The 23,355-nt window shown below is 29.8% G+C and overlaps 2 protein-coding genes across 2 annotated transcripts in view; one reads left to right on the plus strand and one right to left on the minus strand.

Annotated features, from left to right (window-relative positions):
- The window catches only part of LOC143191557 (uncharacterized), a 65,499-nt gene extending 50,409 nt beyond the window's left edge, over positions 1-15,090 (minus strand). The window contains exon 1 of the mRNA XM_076396754.1: positions 14,659-15,090. Within this exon, the coding sequence (XP_076252869.1) occupies positions 14,659-14,754 (96 nt within the window). The 5' untranslated portion in view covers positions 14,755-15,090. The remainder of the gene's footprint in view (positions 1-14,658) is intronic.
- LOC143191563 (CIMIP2 protein CG18335) overlaps positions 1-23,355 on the plus strand; it is a 110,400-nt gene that overhangs the window by 46,669 nt on the left and 40,376 nt on the right. The gene's annotated exons all lie outside the window — the stretch shown is intronic.

Below are 23,355 nucleotides of genomic sequence, written 5' to 3' on the forward strand. Positions count from 1 at the left end.
ACATAAGTAGAATTGAACAAATGTTAAAAGAAAATAATGACATTTTTTTGTTATAACCATAATAAATTTAAAAAGTTTTGCTATTTACATATAAAAAGACACACATCTTGAAGTTTCTTTTTTCCAACATAAAAACATCCTTCTGCATTTGCATTTCGTTTTACAAAAATGTGAAAAAATTTACAAATATATTCTCTTTTTACTTCTACCATTTCTTAACTCTATTTTAATAACTCCTTTTTCTTATTCGTACCGCACGAATGTACCCCCTCGTTATATTCAAAATAGGCCCCGCATTGTCTACATCAACGTCCATACCTTCTTAAGAACTCAACTGGTGCATAATGAAAGAAACGGCCACAGGAAGAAAAAAAAAACTTTCTATTGTGCATGACCAACAAAGGCAGACACCTGGTCGAGATACGCAATTCCCCCTCTAAAACGTTTGCTTACACTATCGATCTAAAGTCCGTTTGTCTTTTGGTAGTACCGTGAAATGATAGGTTGTTCATTAAGTTTTGTCGCCCGATAAAAAATAAACATATTCGATAAAGCGGTTGGATTCTTAAAAATAATATATAAAAACATGTGTGGATTTTCATGTAATTAAATATTTACAATTGTTCAAAGTTAATATGTCACAGTGTTTTAAAAACTAATACAAAGTTAATATAGGGGTCGTTATAAAAAAATCCCAATTTTAAGGTACACCATCTAATTTATAACAAATTTAAACAATTCTCAAACAATACAATTTCTCATTACATAATTTTTGGGTTACAACGAGCGGTGTTACAAGTGTTGATCGGAGAACAAAAGTTACATTCGAATGCTTAGCAAGTTTGATGCGTTGATGCGTTTTAGAAAATATATGTTTTAATTTATTTATTGCTACTAGTCGTAGTTACTCGCTACACTTCTCTAGACAAGATCAAATGATTGAATCTGTGTCCTGTTCTGATATTATCCAAGGGTTGAATTATTTCGGCATTAACATGAGTATTGAGTATCTCTTCATGTATTCCTGCGATTCTCTTGGTTTCCTGAGTGACAATCGGTGTCTGAAGGTTTCCATGTAAGTAATAAGTCCTGTATCTGACTACAATAGCTATCAAGACTTTGTTATAGCAAACTTGTATTGTATTTATGTTAATACATTAGTAATTGTTAATATATTAGTAACTAATACATTTTCCTATATTTTAACTCCAGATTTTTCCTTTCTTTTTTACATGTTCCTTTCAGCGAAGTTTTGCACCACGATTCATTTCCAGTTGCAAGTGTTGTTGCTTTATGAAATAGTATTATTTATTGTTGTTGGTACTTGTGCGGTCTGATTTTACGTGAACCACAAATGCACAGATTTACTTTTGTTAATTTTTATTTTCCAGCTTTGGATCCAATTATTTATATTGTCACTTGCCTGTTGTTATTTTCGTATGGATTCTTTTCTTCGTTATTGTCTCTGGCAACAAAATTTTCCACCTTCGGTATATCACATATGTGATAATGATGTATGTCAAGTATTTCTCTAAGACTCTGAATCAAAGTAGGACCAAAACAATATAGAATTGCAATTTTAAAATAAAGAATATCATAAGAATAATTCCTACAATAAGGAATGATAGGAGTAATACACATAATATAGGAATGATACCGATACCTTCAGAAATCGACTGTTACTCAGGAAACTACGGGAAATGCAAAATGACACGAGGAGAAACTCTACACTCATGGTAATACCATAGTGTTGCAACTCATAAACATAACACTCGAGCAGGACACAGGTTCAAACCAATCAAACAATTTGATCTTATAGTGGAGTGAAGTGTATTTAACAGGAAAAAAACGGCAGTGATAATACATGAGCATTATTACTATAGAGACAAAGTAAGGACCTACGGGTTTTCCTAAATACGTACCTAGTTTATAAAACAATTGCATAGATTATTGTTATATATTTTTGGATCAACAAAATTAAAATAATTGTGACAAAAGAGCTGCTTCACATAACAATCGTTAATTTTTTATTAAAACTAATTATCGTCTAATACAACTTAACAGATTCATTGCGAGAAAATATTATAAAAATTAAAGTAATTGTAACTTGGATTACAATTTTAATTTAAATAATTTATCAGGTTATTTTCGGAACATCGGCCATCTTCGTTAAATTTAGCTCCACTTGACTTTTAGCTTCTATCGCACCACAAAAAATAAATGCCTAGAAAAGAATTTTCCTCGAACGAGGACGAAGAGATAAAGAGAGGAAGATAGAAATCAAAAATCAAACAAGAAAGCATTAGCATCAGTTTCCCTGGAATGTGAAAATAATTTTACTCATGTGTTACCTTCAAATAATTAAATCAATAAACGCAGAATATTACTACATCTCTCTTGTACCAGCTTAGTTGAAAAAATTCGTAACAAAATACCTGGTTCCAAAAAGAAGAAAACTCAATACAAAATATTTAATTATCATCCTCATCGAAATTGGTAACTATTAAAATACTCGTAAAATGAATTACTAAGCTCTTGATTAAGGAAATGTGGCAAATCGTATTTTTCTTACGAAAGACAAAACTTATTGAAACCCCTTGTAGCGAACGATACGCTGATGACGATGCTATAACAAAGAACAGCGGTATTTCAAATATTAGCAATATTATAATTGGGGAATAGTTTATTGTGCTGTACGTATTTCGAATGATCGGTATGCGGAAGGAAATTTTCTTATTGTCCTTTGAAGAACGGTTTAAAGTTATTCCGAAGTCGAGTCAGCTGAGGCCGATCAAGATTGAGAGAACGATGACGGATTATCCGAGATAACATTTATTTGATGGAAGATTTCAAGAAAATGATAACATCAATGTTTTCTTTTGCTTGTACAATATAATAAATAAAAATGTAAATTTGTTTATTGTAAGTAGCTATTTTTGCAAAAAAATAATATTTTAAATTATCGTCCATTGTTTCAAAGTATTTGACATTAATCGATTATATTTTTTTTATATCTAAATTATATTATAGCGGTTTTTCTTTGAAATTTCAATTGTTATCAGAATATTTTCTATATTTTCTAACTAAAATAATTCATGTTCTGTAAACAAACATTCCACAAAAAATTAATACCAAATATTATTAATTCAATAACAAAAGGATAATTAAATAAAATGAAATTTCTAATGATATTTAATCAAAAATATCAGTCCTTTGTATTTGTTTTTCTAGTGTTATCTACACTAAATTTTTGCTCTAGCTTTTTCTTCTTCTTTCCAACTAACATAGAAGAAAGAAAATGGACAAATAGTATTTCCAATAGGACCAACACATTATTTTGATAATGAATTATTCATAATTTAATCTATATAATGCTAGCCAAGTCGTTAGTCGGTGAGCTTTGATAATTTTTATGGAAGAAATTAATTTAAAAGTATTACAATGTATGTATTGTATGTACAATACATATCTCGTAAATGTTATAAATCTATATAAATTTATACTAAGAAGTAGATACAGACTAGAAATAAATGTTGAATGAAGATGAAATATCAGGCCTTTATTTTGTTTTTTAATTATTTTTTTAGTTTATCTGTTACAATTAGGTCTAGCATATTTAAGCAGATTTATTTAATAATGAAATATAGATACAATAATATATTTCAAATATATATTATTATTATTATATGCATATTGTACAAGATTAAAAATATATACAATATTATATTATTGTCATTTTTTCTTAAACCCAAATAACATAACAACAATAACATTAGTTGTAACTTATTGTTGTAACTGTAACTGACTCTTTGTTAGAAACAAATTTGATAATATTTTAATCACAATAACATAACCAATTATCATATTATATTTCTTTATTTTTGAATCTTGGTTTTTTGAATCATATTGTCGGCTATAATGATATTGGCTACCACATCTGTCGGTACATATTGGAGTTTGAATGAAGCATTTATTAAGTTGATGATCTTACTTAGTGTTTTTTTATGGAAGTTCCTTAATATTTTCTGGTAATATCAAAACAAGGAGCATTTTCTGCAGTAATATTATTTTTTATTTCTTTTTTAACTTCCTTTCCAGAAAAATATTAAGGAACTTCTATATATATATATATATAAGAAGAAAGCAGAAGAAAGGAAAGAAAAGTTTGCGTATTTCATTTAAAATATAATATTATTATCGTTTTTTCGTAAACTTAAATCATGTAACAAAAATAACTTGATCATTTGTAACTTAATGTTAACTAAATATTTTCGAAATTTTACATAACAGATTTATTACATTAAACATTTATTGTCAAAAACAAATTTGATAATATGTTATATTAATTATTATAATAGAACCAATTATAATATCCTATTTATTTATTTTTGAATGGTGTTTAATTTAAGTTTATTTGTTTCGTATATTTAAACCGTTTGTTTGCGCCCACTGACTTTAATAGCTATACCCAAGCCTTTGTATTCTGATCTAAGATTTTCATGACTTTATGAATCGCCCCAGCATTCCTCGGTTTCTAACATTTTCAGCGTATAATTAGATATTGTCCTAGTTATTGTTGACATACTAATTTACAATGACCAAACATGATTTTTATTGCTACATTCTTCAATTTTATGTGACTTTTTATATTCTTGATATTTATTTGTATATGTTAAAATATTTGCAATTAATTCAATTATATTATATTCAATTTAAATTTTTTGACTAGATATGGCATTTGGGATTAATACATAAAACGAGCAAATTACTATCGCGGAAGTACTGTCTACTGCTAGAATCATATCTCTTCGAAAGAAAATTTAGAGTCCCTCATGAAGGGACATTCTCAACACTTAAACCTATTTCGGCCGGAGTTCCACAGGGTACTGTCTTGGGGTCACTCCTATATCTGCTCTTTACTGCTGATATCCCAACAACAAAAGAAACAGTACTTGGAACATTTGCCGACGACACAGTTATCATTGCAAAAGATGTATCTCCTAATGTTGTACAAAAAGTACAAGTAGCGGTCAACAAGATGTGCAAATGATATAGAGACTATAAAATGCAGCTTAATAGCTCCAAATCTGTCGATGTTAATTTTACGTTGCAGCGAACTGACGAAGACCTAATTATATCACTTAACGGATGCCCAATTCCTCAAGCAGAATCAGCCAAATATCTCGGAATAGATCCCCATGATAGGTTAAAATATGATATTAGACAAAAAGCAGAGCAGGTTAGATTCAAAACTCAAGCAACTATACTGATTAGTCCAAAGATACTCTCAACTGGACCTAAAATCAAAGAGATTGGTTTATCAGTCTATCATAAAGCCAATTTGGATCTATCGGGTGCAAATATGGGGTTGCATTAAGAGATTAAATCAATTAGTATTCCATTCCGATATACCCAAAACAAAGTTCTACTTTTAACTAAAGTTTTATTTTAATTTGGGAAATACATACCGATGTATTAATACTGTACTCGCCTTGCTTGTGTATTGATAAAAGTACAACAGAACAGTAGTAATAAATTAATTTGTAAATTAAGATTGTACAAAGCATATCTAATGTAAGACGTAATTAATAAAAAAATTAATTCAATTATTGGTAAAATAATTATCAACGCTGTTGAATCATACAAAATTATTATTACACTTCTTCACTTGTCATTCCCAGGTGAGAAAAAATGATTCATAAGTTTTGCCCAAACTTATGCGCCAATTGTTTTCTTGCAATGAATTTAATTTATAATGGTTCCGTTTGTTGAATATTTAATCGATATAAATGTTTAATTGAATTGGTTAAATGAAAATGAATCATGTATGACCGATGGAATATATTACGAATAATTTAATATTTCAATTACTACAAGAAAAATTTGTTTTATTCTTACTATGATATTTGATTTAGCGAATTTTTCGTTGCATTTTTGAGTATCACTTTTACCAGCTAGGATTTATCTGGTTTGGGCCTATTGCTTAACGTGGGCTCCGAAGCACAGTCCTAGGCATTAAGCCTGCCGACCAGCGCGCTGGCAACTAGACAAAAAATATCCTAGAAGACATCAGAATCATTGCCCAGTTAACCAGACTGGGCAATGATCCTAGCGTAGCAGACCTGAGTTTTCCTATCGGATTTTGTAGTCTTGCTTTATGGACAATCACAATTATAAACAAAAATAAACATAAATCTGCAACCATACCCTCCACCAGAATTTGTACCCACGACTATCGCAAGAAACCAAGAGAACCAGAATAAGAAGAACTTCCTGCCGGCTTCACTACTACGCCAACCATGCCGGCTACGGTATATTTATATATTTAATAGTTTTCAATTTGTTTAATTTATTGAAAATCTATTAAGCGTAGACCTGTTTAATAAAAAATTCTACTGTTGTGATTCTAAATTATGACGAAAAAGACCAAGTTGAGAAGTAAATACGTGTGTGCACCTAAAGTTTTATTTATTGAAGCATATTTTAATAGGATTGGACCGGTAATCTATATAGTCATTCCTACAAATTGTTACCTCTTTCCGTTAAAATTAAATATGATTAAGTAAATTGAAACCTTTTGTTTTAAATTACCTTTTTCACTACCAACTATGGGTTTATCTGGACTGGAACTACAATTTAACGTGGACTTCAAACCACGGTCCTCGGCATTAAGCCTACCGACTCGCAAGTGACCAACTTAGAAATTATCCCAGAAGACATCCGGTCTTACACAGCCTGGTTACTGGCGTGACTGCGATCATTTTCCTTGTCGCATTTTTCACTCTTGCCTAGGACAATCACAAACACAAATTTACGACCATGCCCCAGCAGGATTCGGACCCGTGACTATCGCAACAGTAGGTGGACCGTCCTGTCGTCTTTACCACTGCGCCAACCAAGCCGGCCGGAGTTGGTCTTTGTTTTCAACGTTAAATTCACTGTCTCTAAACTTTTAAAATCATTGACGACAACTTACATCACGTTTTTTTTTTGTTGAAAAAAATTCTTTAATCTCCAACTCCTCATATGCAATATATAATAATATCTCAGGTTTTGTTTGATTTGATGATCTAATTCTGCGTCTCCATAAATATTTTACCTTCTGCCAATCGTCATTGTTTTCGAACTTATTGTTCTTAAATTTTTGAAATTACTGATGACAAATTTGGTCATTTAAGCCAGCCTCATCTCACACTCCCACAAGCAACCGATGCTTAACAATATATATATTTCTTCATATTATTGAAAAGACCAACAAATTAAAATTAAAAAAATATATGTATATAGCTGACAGTTATTCAAAACATATTTTGCTGATAGCGGCTTCTTTCATCGAACGGTGAAAACTTATTTGTATATCTATAAAAATAGAACAGTAAGCTTCAACAAATGGTGACTAGTAAAGCGATTCTCGTCGAATCGTATGTTATGGAACTTAAACCGATGCATTCACCGTACTTTATCAAATAAAAATCATGTGTCATACACTGTATATGGAAGAATTTACCGATACACATAACAGTTTATCGGAACGACAATTTCGGACTGGAAAACGGTATCGCACAACATTTGGTATAAAAATCTGGTACATCGAATCGGAATATTCCGAAAGGCATCGATTCCATTATAGTAACATCGAGTAATATTGATAATAACAAACGAAAATCGTTCAGATATAGATAAAACAATTCTCTACGACGCACGTCGTGGAATAGGACCGTTATTTCGACGATATAAACTATTTTTAACGAAAAAAAATGAACCGACTTCAGAAAATATCTAAAGAGCACACTAAAAATTTAAAAATTACTATATACACACAATTTGGCTTAATACCCACCTGTTTATCTGTTTACAATATTTTTTAACTACTACAAACTGAGTACATTGAAGTTGGTACCGAACCCAAACAGTTATATTAATTTAGATTTGTTTTGTTGGTAATTACATTTTTTGTATATGTCACAAAAGTATATTATTATTTTTGTATTGTTTGGGCTCGGCACCGAAAGTGATCAGTTGGTAGTAGTTAAAATAATATTACAAGGTATTAAGCTAAATTGTGTGTATATAGTAGAATATAAAATATGTGTAGTAGATAGGTTAAATAAATTATTGTTTATTTTTATATAGTTATTAGATTGATTACTATGTAGATATTTTATATTAATTTTTTTTGTGTTAAAAAAAAAGTTTGATTATTTTTTAATTTTTAGTGAGCTCCTAATTTATTTTTTGAAGTTGGTTCAATTTTTTTGTTAAAATTTTTTTATTTTTCTCTTTTTAGTGTTATTTATTTAATAAATTACGTGGTTCTTTAACGTTACAATGGGTAGGCCAAGCAAAGGCGCATCCCGTATAAGGAAGAATAGTAATAAAGAAACAATGATTGAAAATAAAAGCCTCGGGTTCTGCTACCTGACCTAGGTGATTTGACAAATTTTTTAACTAAGCAACCGAAGTTTGGGAGCCAAAGACTTTAACCATTACACCATAGAAGCAGTTGGCTACACTATTTCTATGAGGTCTTATATGCTATAGTTAGTGCTTAAGAAGCAAGCTGAATGGCTTTTGCACTGAACGACTTCCGATTTTCCGTCACATCAGCTCAACATAAATTTGCACAAAATAAATTCAATTTTGAAAATCGGCCCACAATTGACGGAGAAATCGACGAACATACATTTAAATATATATATATATATATATATATATATATATATATATATATATATATATATATATATATATATTTATATACATATTTATATACAGCCGAACATAGAACCTCCTCATTTTACGAAGTCGGTTACAAAGAAATGAAAATCCAATTTCGTTCAATTCTTACTTAACCGTTTTCAGTCACCGCACTTTTTCCGTTAAGCGTCAGTGACCGTTAAAAGTTTAATTAAAAATGTGTGGAATTTCATTTTTTTTCCTGCGCAAAATCGTACCATAACAAGATACTTATTACGGCGAATCGAACTTGAGGCTCGTCACTCGATATTGTTACTGCAGCCAGCTTCACTTCATCAGCTGTTATTATTTAATCTTCGATAAGTCAGCTGTGCCAATAGATATTAAAGCGTAACTGATAAATATATGGCTCGTGGTCGGTTATTATTAAAAGCAAGAAAAAAATGTAAACAAAAATCTATCCGTGTTGAGTACACTACCGAGAATAACTGTGATATTAGGTGCATAACTTTGACAGATGTTTCAGAAAGTCTAGTTCGTGTAAAAAAAATAATAACGAATTTAATCTTGAAAATATTGCCCGTTGTTGTCGACGACCTTGTCCCATCTCTCAGGTAACACACGAATACCATCGCGAAAAGCATTTAGAGAGTGCATCTGAAATTCTCAAGAATGGTTTTCTGAGTCACGCCTGCTTGCTTCCTTATCCTCTACTTATTCACACGTGATCTTCCAAGTTTTTGTATGTTTTTAATATTTCTCTTGTTTAATGCTAACTGAAAGTATTTTGGAGGACACCTAAATAATTTATGGGTCTTATTGCGTTTACAATGACTGTTCATCTAGAAAATTCTTTCATTACTGCATCTTCAAACCTTCCAGATCAAAAGGTGTATGTATCAGGCGCAATTTTCTTGATTGAAATTCGTAGAGAATGTTGAATGTGCAGTTTTAAAGTTGCTATAGTAAACTACTATTCACTTAACAGAAGTGTCGTTGCCATTCGAAACAATGAGACAAATAATATGATTTTAAATTTGATGCACAAATCTGTAAATGTTAGCTTATGAACCTGATAGAATGAACAAGTCTGATTATTTGGGGATATTAAAAGTATAACAAGAAATTTTACTTTTATTCTGAAGTGTAACTATTGCTAATGTTGTGAAAATTATATGAATTACTAAAATGTCACTAATTTAGATGAAAGATATGATTATAAACTAGAATAGGTAAAACTAGAATGTTATATTTTCATGCAATCCATTTTTTTGTTAATATCATACATTTATTTACTTTTTCATATATTTTTAAATAAAAAAATTCTAGCTGAAATAACATTTTGCCTATCATTCGATAAGCCAAAATTAAAAGTTACTTAGTAAAGAGTTTAATTACAGAGAGAAAAATCAAATACCTGCGCATCAGTTTGGTTTTATGAACCAAACATTCACCAATGGATCAGGTGTATAGAACTGCATTATGTCATTGAATAAGCCTACGAAAAGATAAATTATGCTCATTCATATTCTTAGATGTAGCCTTAACATAGCCTTCGACAAACTTTCGAAAATGTTACCAAAGCAATATACTGATATTAAAAAAAAACCCTGCATCTCAGCCAGAATATTTAGAATCAAACAGAAGAAGCCTATTCAATAATAAAATATAAAACTAAAGCAAGTGTACCACAAGAAAGTTTATTGGGGGTTTATTATTACCTACAACTTTACTTTATACAAGTTATTGTAAAAAAAATCGTAGGTCAATGACTAGTAATTTGTATGTATTAATAAAAAAACTTAATGCACATTTCTATGAGGATGCAATAATCAACAAACGAAGCCAAAATAAATTAAGATTGAAATTTTGGGTAAATATTTAATAATTAGAAAAGTCGATGATAAATTAATGAAGTGATAATGAATTAAACTAGATTAGCTTCGGTCACTTACCAATAATACCAAAGCTTGAATAATGTGAATGATGTAGAAGCAACAGTGTATTATAAAATTCTTTGCACAGATAATAGTTATTTAAAACGAACTAATAGTCTAGTATGCAAACCTAATTATGATATCCTAATGTTAACAGGCGATTAAATTAAAAAAGTTATCATCTATATTTTCTTCTGAATGTATCTAACCTACATACTAATACATGACTAAGGTTGGCCGAAGCACGTTACTCAATGTTGTTAACGCAACCAACTTCACTTCGTCAGTTGTTATTATTTAATCTTCAAGAAGTCAGCTGTTCAAATAGCTATTAAGCCGTAACTGATAAATCAGACTCGTGGTCAGACCGAGACCATTATTATTATGTTATGAAAAGGAACAAAAAAAAGTATAAACAAAAATGTTTTATCGTTAATTGAAAATAATTTTCTGAAGTATCCGGAATTAATTATTGTTCCCTAGTCAACGTGCATACTTATACTTAAAGACATTAATTACTCCTAACTAAGGCAATTAATTAGTTACCTGTCGAGCTTGAAATATATTCCTAACGTACATAAAATAGATTCGTCTTCCAATTATCATATCTGCTGGTTAAATTATTTATGATTCCGCGAGGAAGTTTATAGGTGATGTTCCTTAGTTATCCAAGTTGAATAATTAACGTTCTGAATCAATAAGCACGTGAATGCTTATTAATAACTGCCATTTTGAAATATACGTTAAAAGCAAGGCAGGAGTTTACTAACAAAGGGTCGTTGCCTATTATGAGGGCGATTTTCTGTGTTTGTGTTTTATACAGGTAATTATTTTATCTGATAAGGAAATATTTCAGGTTCAGTTACCAGGTGTAGAAACATATATTTATATTATTTTTACATTATTTAATTCTAAAATAGAGTGAAAGTTGTTGAGACTTATGATACAAAGATATTGACTGTGTAGCAAAGTTTTCAGGCATAATTTATTCTAGAGTTATTCACTCAATGTTATGGAGTTATGGAGTAAATAATTGATAATCTAAGATATAAAAAATTATATGCAATAATAGCTAACAAAACTAATTGAAAAATATTAGCTTTTAATGACAAAATTTAATTCATTTTTTTGTTGATGGTATCATGAATAAATAATAAGGAAAAAATAATGGTTGATTAAAATATATTATTATATTGTATGGTAAAAACAGTTTCCATCTTTAAACAATGCTTTCAAGTCATTCATATGATCCACATTCTCCATGACATAAATTTATTTAAGTTTTATTAATTCTTTTAAATTTTATTGCACATATTCCGAGGTGTCCTTATTTTATTCAATTTCTATTATCTATTAAGTTAGTTCTAATTTAACTCACCTGTATTTATACCTGTATTTTTTATATTATTGTATTGTTTACAATATTGTCGATATCATTAATATAATTTAATTACACTAATACAGTTGCATAGTACTAAATCAAATTAACTACTTCAAAAATATTTTTAAAAAAATTGAACCCTTTTCAAAAAATATATAAGGAACTCACTAAAAGGTAAAACATAATCAAACTTAGATATGTAACACAAAAAACGTTTTAAAATAAAATATTCACATAATAATCGTTGTAATAATCAAAAACCTTATTTAATCTATATACTACATGTATCTTATATTCTACTATATACACACAATTTAGCTTAATATCTACCTAAACCTACTAGATATTTTTTGTTCGTAATTTAATTTTGTGTATATGTCACAAAATTATACTATTATTTTTGTACTGTTTGGGCTTGGTATCGGTGACTCCAACGGAACTTAATAAAATTGAATGAAATAACAGATCACATTCTTTCTGGAAAAACGCAGTAAATAGATGCTTGTTTGAACAAAATGGATGATATTGAAGTACGGATTCGTTGAGTCCTACTGATATTGAGATAATCATATTGAACATAGCCTCTGAAAGTCTTAATCCAAAATACATCTAAATTGCATGATACTGAATATCATGTACTGTTGCTACATTTTTTTAGTTATTATATTATATTGTTTGTTATATGAAATGTAAACTTATTGTGTTGGACGATTTGGACGTTAATAAATTAATTAAATAATTAACATTTCTAATTACTTAGATCTTTATTGCTCTATTAAAGTATATAACTTCTTCAGATTTATTCAGAATGCACTGAGTTCAAGAAAACTGAATCTTTATACTATTTTAACAGATACCGGTAAACTATTTTAAACCACCCATATATATTCGCAAATGATATTAGAATTTTCAATATGTAATAATCTAATTAATTTTTGTTATCACTTATTGACCCGTTATGTCAATAAACATATTGAATTTTTTTCTTTTGTCAATTTAAATTTAATTTAAATAACTAAGTAAATCTATTTAAAAAAAAACAAGTCGAGGATAATCTATAAAAACTTCCTCAATAAAATATGACCAACTTTTTACAAGGACAAAAAAGGTTAAAATATGCATACAATTTATCGGCTCTGTATAATCCACACGTATACTATCGTAAATCTGACTCTATAATTCCTTAAATTACCATACAATTATACATTTTATTTGGGTCTATTCAAGTGAATCAAACATCGATTCATTGGCCCAGTTGACAAAATGCTTTGTCCTTTGTTGTTTTTTTTTTGGACATGAACTGAAGAACGATCAACGATAAAAACAGTTAATTTCGCTCCAATTGTGTGGCACCAACAGTTAGCTGTTCAAAGGGGGTAACCAACGAATTCACGATTGAGTCACTCTAGGTTATTGATTACGGTTGCCTTGTTAATGTTGGTATTGTTTTGTTTCTTGGTTACTTGATTTATTACATAATTATCCACAAAAGATTGTGTTATATATTAAACCAATGCATGAGGTACTCATAAACAATAGCTTTATTTGTAGTTAATACAGTAATATTTGTATTATCAGAAATGAGACAATTTTATTAAATTTTTTTTTTCAGTAGACAATAGATAATGATAAACATTAAAAAGTACAAAATACAAAATTAATTCCTTTATTTTTTTTTCTAATAAAAATGATGCTATCTGATATAGTGATATTTATTAATAAAACTATATGTAAGGATGGTAAACAATGTCGAAAATTTTATGAATTTAATCCAGAACAATAGTGTAATAATGAAACAAAATTAATGCTAAAAAACTTTTCTAATATTTCATGAAGGCGTCTATGTATAAAAGATTTAAAAAGGATCAGTAGTAGATTGAATGTTGTTAGAAAGTCAGTCGTTTTTCTTTATTAAAAATCACCTAACAATTATTTGGATATTTTAAATTCTATGACCAAAATTAGATACAGACTAGTACTTGAGGCGTACCATAACAATATAATTAGTTATGGAGATACTTATATAGATCTTTTCTTTAAACAAAAATAGAAAAACTTAGACACGGTGGTATATAATAAGCTTTAATAAAACACTAAATATAAGTACCTCAAAATAGTATTTTAATAAAATTTCAGAGAAAAAGTTAATTATTTATCACATTAGTGACAAGTAACTTAATGAGTTTTAAATCGAAATAATCGAAATAACATAACCTCCCATTAATGAAAACTTCGAGTTGATTGAACTGTAACCAAATAAGCCAGTTAAAAACGATACAATACAAAAAAAATACTAGCGAATTCCCAAACATAACCTCTTATTTAAGCGTAAACTTTCACGGTTTTAATTAGATCTTGGGTTCGAAGAATGAAAGAAAGACTTTTTCTTCGTCAACAGCTGCAACTGGTAACATCAAAAACCATTCAAAACATGAATGACCTCAAATTCTATAACATATATCTTTGTATAACAAGAAGGTTAAGCTTGCGAGATGTATCTGGAAACTAGTTTTCGCGTAAAAGAAAGTGAAATTCTTGGTAAAAAGAACTAATAAATGTAACTTATCTTGGAATTTCCGTGATTTTGTTAATGATCTATTGATTGGGTTTTTTTTATCGATAAGAGATGTCTGTGGAATTTACCTTGGTCTGAGATAGGTCCATATCTGCATAAATGGTAAAGCTGGACTTTTTCCCTTCGTTGGAAACATTACCGGAACCAATCGTGTGGTACTTCATCGTGAAATCAACGCACTCAAACACAATCAACAAACTAAAGAGTGTTTTTTAAAGATCGTACACGTGAAAATGAAAATCGACCAAGAGGACGGGTCCTTACGAACTGCGTCCAGCATTTGCATCGATACTCGCCGGAATACAAACACAACGGGACGAACTGGGAACGGAAAAACGGAAAGTCGGGCTCGAAACTAGTCAGATAACAAAACATTAACCCGACGACGGTCTATAACATGTCGCGGACGTGCATCGTACAACGTTTGTCGGGAAGAATTCTCGTTCAGCGCCTCACGAGTCAGTCTGAAAACCGTTCGCGTAGCCCCCTACCTCTCTTCTGTTACCTGTGTTTACCTACGGCCGCCAACTCGATGCCGATACGTAGCCGAACCTTTAAAGCTGGTACGATATAAAAGAAGGCCAAGTATAAAGCGCGCGGTACGCTTCTAGCTTTTATTTGCTGAAGACGTCTGATGCGGACTGGGTTGGTCGGTATCTCTCTAATACTCGACTTGAAAAAATACCTTTCCGTGAACTGCGATTATGTTTTTTTTAAAGGTCGAATCACACAATGGTCGTCTTGTTACAATTGAAAACATTTGTACCGGGAACTTGTTCTTGGTCAATCAGCCGATTGTCAACTGATAACTGCAGCCTATCGTTATTACGAAATATAGCCCGTTCAATAAAAAAGTGAACTCTTAATGTTGCCGCATCAACTCTGAGTTTTAGGTCATATGTTAAATAACAAAATTTTAAAACAAAAAATAGTTCATCTAATGCATATATTATCAAAGAACTTTTACTACAATTAATATACAGACATCATAGTTTGTAGGTTTTGTTTTATTATATTTATATTGAACTTTTTCTACATGACCTCTGAGGTAGAGTTCTAGGCGCGTTTTTTATGTAGTGATATCCCCTGGAGTAGACGTACCTAATTAACAATTCCATATCCAAGAAATATGTTTAAATTTAATTAGAGATCTACCTATTTACATTTAGTTCTTATTTCATTCATTGCTGTGTTTCCTTCCAAGTCATTCTGATATCACTGTATTTCTCCTTAATCTCTTCTGTTACATTTTTCTTAATATAATTATATTTAATCACTGTGTTCTCATTAATGCATTTGCCACATCTGAGAAACAGTGAGAATTCCTTTTCTCATATTTTCTAACCAAATACTCTGTACAATGTATACCCTGAACAATTACATACATATATATGCACATTAATAAACTTTACTTTTATTTATTTCCTCTTCTATCACCCTGTCTCGGTAATTGTCACCATTAGATCATAATCTTAAAGTCAAAAAGCTTCATTCAATCACTGTCATTTTCGGAATGAAGCGAATAACTAAGCTGTCAATTTCAAATAAACCTAATACTTGTTTACAAATTTGTTAATTTCTTCAGTTTGTCGGATCTGAATTCATCGAAACCGAAGGACTTATTAACAATGCATCTTTTCACATATCCAGATAGTTCTTCTTGTATCTCCTTCTCCATCAATTCCACTATTGAATGTGCAGTAATAGGGAGGAATACGTAGTACCTTGTGGTCATATTTTTCAACCATCTGATCTATTAATAAAAAAAATCAAATAAATATAACTTTTTCAGGCCTACTTTTAAAAACGTAAATTAAATAAAATATATTAACTATTCATTATATTAACCGAGTAACAATTTAAAATTATTTATGTATTGCAAATCTTTCCTTAATTGAAGCTTCTGACGATGCAATTGTTGGAATCTTTTGAACCAGTATACCAGTATGGTATGGTGCATTGTCCATTTCAATAACTGATGGTTGCACTAAGTTCTTTAAGAGCTGATTTTTAAACCAACGTACAAACATGTTATGGTTCATTCCTCCATGGTAGTCGCTTTATATATGCAATGAGTTATTAATTTTTTCTTTAATTAATTAATCTTTTTCATCAACTTTTGTTGCCTTTATACTATTTTTAACATAATCTTGCCATTGGGTGACCCCATTGTTTCAATATCAAAATATCCATGCCTCATCTAAATACACATATTGAAGTAATAAGAATTCATCATTGATATAATAACAAGAAATTGACCTAAGGGGGACACCACACTAGATCTACCTCATGGGTGGTGTGGAAAAGAGTTTATCGCATATTTTTATATAAGTATAACTTTTTATTTGTTATTGTAATGTATATGTTATATATTGTTAAATTAATTATATTTGTTATCTTACATATTATTTTATATTCTCTTTTTTAATTTAACTTCAGTTTCAAGGGAAATTTTGGGTTAATGTTGTGAATTCGAGATAATTTATTCTATATATATTATATTCTTTAAATGTACGTATGGTGTGCAAGAACTGACAACGTCTCAAATTTATATTCTTGTGCGCATGTCACGATCTTCCAAAAATTAGATTCTTGTGTTGCCTCATCAACTCATTCAAACCTTTTTTCGTTTTTGCAGCAAGACATAACAACATTCTACTGTAAATAATATACATATCTATGCACATAAATCTTTCCCATTCTAGAATACAAATTTCTACAGTTATTGTATATTAATCATATTATTATTTCAAATCTCGTCACCCTGCCTTGATCATTCATCATTAGCATTAGCATTAGCTCATAATTTCACATCCTAAAACGTTTATTGAATTACTGTCATTCAAGTCGATAACCAAAATGCTAACTTCCAACATATCTAAATACTTGCTCACAATTATACCATTCTTCTTCTGTGTGTCTGATGGAGTTCATCAAGACTGAAGGTATTATTGCAGACAATGCTTCTTTCCTATACAAACAGATCTTGCATGCCTCGATCTGCATCTCTCGATCTGCTTATCCATTGTAGTATTTTATATTATTGTATAGGATTAAATATACAGTGATAGGTAGGAAGATATAATATTCTGTGGCCGCAGTGTTCGCCATCATCATCATCACTAGTCATCTGAACTTGTGTATTTGGAAACAGTGTAATACCAAAAACTTGGAGCTATATATCTTAATTGAAAAATTAATGTAATATCAGTATATGCAAGAGAGTAATAATGTGTCTACAGTTAATATGAATCTATTTCCATACTTTATAATTATAGGATAATTGTAATTAAATATCTATCTCTCTACAGAGGACAATACTTTGTGATAGAAAATGGCAATACACAATATTACAATACACTGATACAATTTAAAAACAAAGTATACACTACAAAATAAATATATTTTTCATTTGACACATATTTACAGCTAGATTATTTTTTTAAGACAACTGCGCGCGCATGATTTGCGGTGCGACAACGTTAAATAACAAAACATTCATAACCAAGCCTGATGTTCAATGTTTATTATTTCTCCGAAATATAACCGACAACTTCACGCTTAAAAATATTTGCAGAGAATTTTTCGGCGGTTATATTTTACAAAAGTACGTAAAAACCCTGTAGAGATTCTTCCTTATACTTTTTCAGAAATAATATGTAAGGATAGGGTGTAGTTTCAACATCTCAAAATTAATGATGCTAGTGATAAAAATAAATGATGTCACGGTGCAAATATCCCATTCATCGGTGAATGTCGTTTTGTTCGGAATCTATCATAAAAATTAAGTGCAGCAACAAAGAACCTTATATACTAACGCTGATACACAAATACAATAAAGAAGTATAAGAGCTTGCATGTATTTTGATCTTCAATTATAGGGATACAGTAAACAACTGTTAAACAATCTGACCTAAAGTATTAAATCCCATTATTTTGACGTTTCTCTAGATAAAATAACCATAAGTTTTCCATGTTCAGTGTACAAAACCCAGATTTTTGCATACGTACATATGTCATTTTCAATTTGTGTTGTTCTGTTTAAAAAAATCTGTTGCCGAAGCCCATCAAATACTTTTGGAAGCTTATGGTGATACCGTCTCATCATATTCTCGTTACCGTTTTTGGTTTTAACGATTAATAAGTGGTGATTTTGATAACAATGGCAGAGAACGCACCGAAGAACTTGTTTGCCACTTATTTAGATCGATGCAGTATGACTTAACTGGCACACAGTTTAGATAATTAAATCGCTGTTATCATTATAGTTAAACAACATTATTATTTCAGCACGAGTTCGTTATGTTGCTAGAAAGATTCAGGAAAATTCAAGGAAATAGAAAATAATAGAAAATATTTTTATTTATATATATTGAACCAATTTAACTCACTCAATGTCTCTTAAAGTGAATAATGACCAGTAGGCATTCAAGCACCTAATAATATAAACCCATATTGTTACAGAAACCACTGAAAGAGTAACTGTGAGTACTTTACAGAGACATGCCAAAGGATTAATTTGTAGTTCCAAGAAAATTGTCTATCTGACACACCACCGGCTAAAAAATGTTTTTATCTTCATCGATCTGCAATACGTTTTTCTTTCTTATCTACAAATATATACAGTTTAAAGTTTAAAAAAATAGCAACCAAATTATAGTGAAACACTTAAGTAAGAAAATACACATGGTTTTTGCTTTATTCTTTCTTTTTATGAAGTAATGACGAATATATAAGTAAGGTGTACTAGAAGATTAAAGCAAAAATAACATGAAAAAGAGACGATAAACACGTCTTAATTAGAATTATTTTAAATAAATATCGGATTAAAAGTACTCTATTTAAATCAAGCGTAATAAGTACAAATTAATAGTAACTTCAACATAGATGATGATGAATAAATTACCTATATTCAGCGACACATGACAACGTTGTAAAATAGAAACATATATCTTTAGATTATAATTAAAGTATTTAATTTCAATCTTATAAAAATTATTGTAAATTTCTTGTGTAAGTTATTATTATTTATAGTCATTTTGATCTTATTGTTTAGCCTTTATGAAAGTGTTAAAAAAACAAAGCTTTCAATTTGTATCTAAGTTAACATTTTCATTAAAAGTTCCTTTCGTTGTTATGAATATGTACCAATATCGTAAAAAGTTATCATCTTGAATACAAGCAATCAAGAAAATAATGGACTACCATTTTCACGCATTATTATCAGCATTTAATATCACTATCATTAAAATTGCTTGACTAAGTAATAATGAGCAGTATGCAACAAAGATCTAGATTGTTAAATAGTACATTGCAAACAGTTGGTTTTAGAATATTCTATTTCTGTAACATTTTCAATTTTATATAATACCAATACAGTTTTATCAGTATTTTACAATTTTCTATCAAAAGAATTGTCAAATTAGAAAAGTAGTATCCATTCCAATTAAAATCAATATTTTGAGGTACATTTTAATATTAAAATATAATTAATAATACTAAACAAAAAAAATTAAAGACTATAAAAATTTAGAGAGATCTTTAGTATTTCAAAACAATAAAATACTTAAAATATGCAACACTAATAAAAGGTAACTTATTAAGGTATTAGCTGATAATTTATAATAAACTGTGCATGTTTTTCTACAAAATATGCCCTGATGATATAAAGCATATTTTTCTCGATTATTGTAACGATTTTAATTTATTATCATTACTTAGAAATATTATTTTAATTCATAATGTAATTAACTGCTAATTTAAATAAATAACGAATACGAAAAATCCCAATTATAGTTAAGCAAGAAAAAATAAAGAAAAATATAAATTTAAAGAAACGAATATCACAAAATAGAATGTCTTCTAGCAATAATAATTGTAGAAATGTTTTCTGAATAAGAATTATAATGGCCGGCTTGGTGGCGCAGTGATAAAGGCGATGGGACGGTTCTCCTACTGTTGCGATAGCCACGGGGTCGAATCCTGCCATGGTGGTCGTAAATTTATGTTTGTATTTGTTTAATATTTGTGAATGTTCTAGGCAAGAATGTAAAATCCGACAAGGCAAATGATATCCCAGTCACGCCAGTAACCAGTCTGGGTAAGGCCGGATGTCTTCTGGAATGATTTCTAAAGTTGGTCACTCGCCAGTCGGTAGGCCTAATGCCGAGGACCCGTGGTTCGGAGCCTCTTAACGTCCTCTTCGGAGGACGTTAAACTAGGCCCAGTCCAGATAAATCCATAGTTGGTAAAAGGAGACTTTAAAATATATAAAAAAAAGAATTATAATGAAATAAATATATGTTTGAGCCACTGATCGTTTCAAATGTTACTGACAGATGTTTAAGGTCAAGATTAAGATTGGTTGAAACATTTTATCTTCATGAAATTGATTCGGCATTTTTATAACAGTAGAATGATCGGTGTTTTTTAGGGTTCAGTACTGTATTGTGCACGTTATGCATTTTATTAAAACTACAAATTGCATTAAAATAGATTAATTAAACTATTAAAAATAATGGTAAATAGACAAACTATACATTTCGTATGATATAGTCTATTCAAAGTTTTTTTAGTAATGCATCATGGATATTTGTGACGTCGAAATATTCCAATGTTGCCGAATTAACTCTGAGTTTTAGTTTAGCTTAGCTTTAACACCAGGAAATTCTAATCTAAATAAAATAATTGAACAAATATGTTATCAAATATAATTTATTTTAACAATATAGTACATCTAATACATATATTATCGAAGGACTTAAAACTACAATTAAGACACAACTATAATAGTTTGAAGGTTAGATTTGTTTTGTTTACATTTAACTCTTTTCCACACCATCCATGAGGTAGAGTTTCTAGGCGCGTTTTTTATGTAGTGTTATCCCCCTGGAGGCCTAATCCACCTAATTAACAATTGTATTTCCGAGAAAAATTTTACTTTAATTCGAGAACATATTTACTTTTTACGTTTAGTTCTTGTTTTCTTCGATGGTGTGTTTACTTGGCAAGTCATCTTCGTATTACTGTGTATTTTATTTATTCTGCTACTACCTGGGTGCATCATTCTTGATTAAATTAATCACTGAATTCTGTCTAATGCCTTTACCATATCTACAAAACAGTTGGTTTTCATTCTCTCCTCGTATGTTCTAACCTAATGCTTATATTTAATTTTGAACAATTACAATCACATCTGTGCACACAAATCATTTACGCCCTACAATACCATTTTCTAGACTTATATTCAATTAATTAGTTGTTACCACTTTCATCGCTCTGTCTCAGGAATTTCCAGCATTACACAGCATTATCACATATCCTGAGAGTTTTCTTCAGTCACTTTCACTTCACGACTCACTGTCCAATTCAATCACTAAACTGTTAATTTCTAATCTGTCATCCTTTGTATGTCTTATCGAGTTCCTCCAAACCGAAGGTGTTATGGTTGACAATGCTTCCTTCCACATATCCAAACAGTTTTTGTATTGTAACTTTTTCCATCAATTTTTATTGTCTTTACACTTTTTTTGTTACTGTCCTGCCAAGAGTGCCACAATGAACCATTTTGAAATATTCAAGTTTCTTATATTATTTTATGCCTTTAATTGAATTCTCTCTGAGGGTTATCTTTACACCATTTAAACCTTATGCCCTGTAAGAGTGAATGAAAGGATGTCTTACATCCCTCGAAAAGCTACATGTCCCTAACTCTTTTATGTACACTTTCCAGGCAGATAATTTGCTCTAAAATAATTTTATTAAATTATGTTTATATCGATAAAATAATTTGTGTACTTACAGTTCTTATACATTTCGCATATTTGGTCTCGAATAGAGGCAATATCAAGATGGGTAAGATTAGTCACTCACTTTGTATTTAGACGGGTTTTCTTGGGTGAATCTAACGTATTATTCTTCATTTCGTAAGCGATGTTATTCACAGTACCCACAGTAATATATAGCACGGCAGCAACCCTCTAAAAACATTTTCAATAAAATTGTAGGGACTTATATTATTTAATATCATCAATAATTACCTCTCTAACGAAATTTACCGGCAAAAAGGGGCCTCTGTTATCTCGTTCCTTTTCAAAAAACCTATTAAAGTCACAATCAATTTGTGACCCTGAATATCTATTGTTTTCGGCATTTTGAAACAAAGTAATATGATATGTAACGGAGCAACTTAAAATTTATAAAAGTAATGGACTAAAATAATGTTTGTCGACCAGCTGTCAGACGTATGCAAAATTCTTGAAAGCAATAGTGATAAGAGGTTTTAACTCTTACCTATAAATTATTGCAACTGTATAATTAACTGTAGTTTTTAGATATAGCATAATGTTAAAATAAATTATATTTGGTAACAATTTTGTTCAATTACTTTATTTAGATTAGAATTTATATTTTAGAATATTTTTTGTATCTCAAAGCCAAACTGAACTAAAACTCAGAATTGATGCGACAACATTATAATGTTTTAACGTCACAAATATCTACGACGCATTACTAAAAAATCTTTGAATAGACTATACATATCTAAATTTAATTTATTGTAAAGACAAGTTTTAGATTAGCCGACATAGACTAGTAACAACATAGTAGACAATATAATTTGTAATGTTTACTAGAACATTTTCAATATTTACTTATTTCATACAGAACATTTCGAGTATATATTTATCATGGAATTATAATTTATTTTGAAAAATCCCCGGTATTTAAATCGCAATATTCTTGCTTTAGATATCGGACGCCTCCAA

The sequence above is a fragment of the Rhynchophorus ferrugineus genome, unplaced genomic scaffold, assembly GCF_030347505.1.
Source record: "Rhynchophorus ferrugineus isolate W39M unplaced genomic scaffold, kcgeb_rfMv2 rfM2, whole genome shotgun sequence".
NCBI lineage: Eukaryota > Metazoa > Arthropoda > Insecta > Coleoptera > Curculionidae > Rhynchophorus > Rhynchophorus ferrugineus.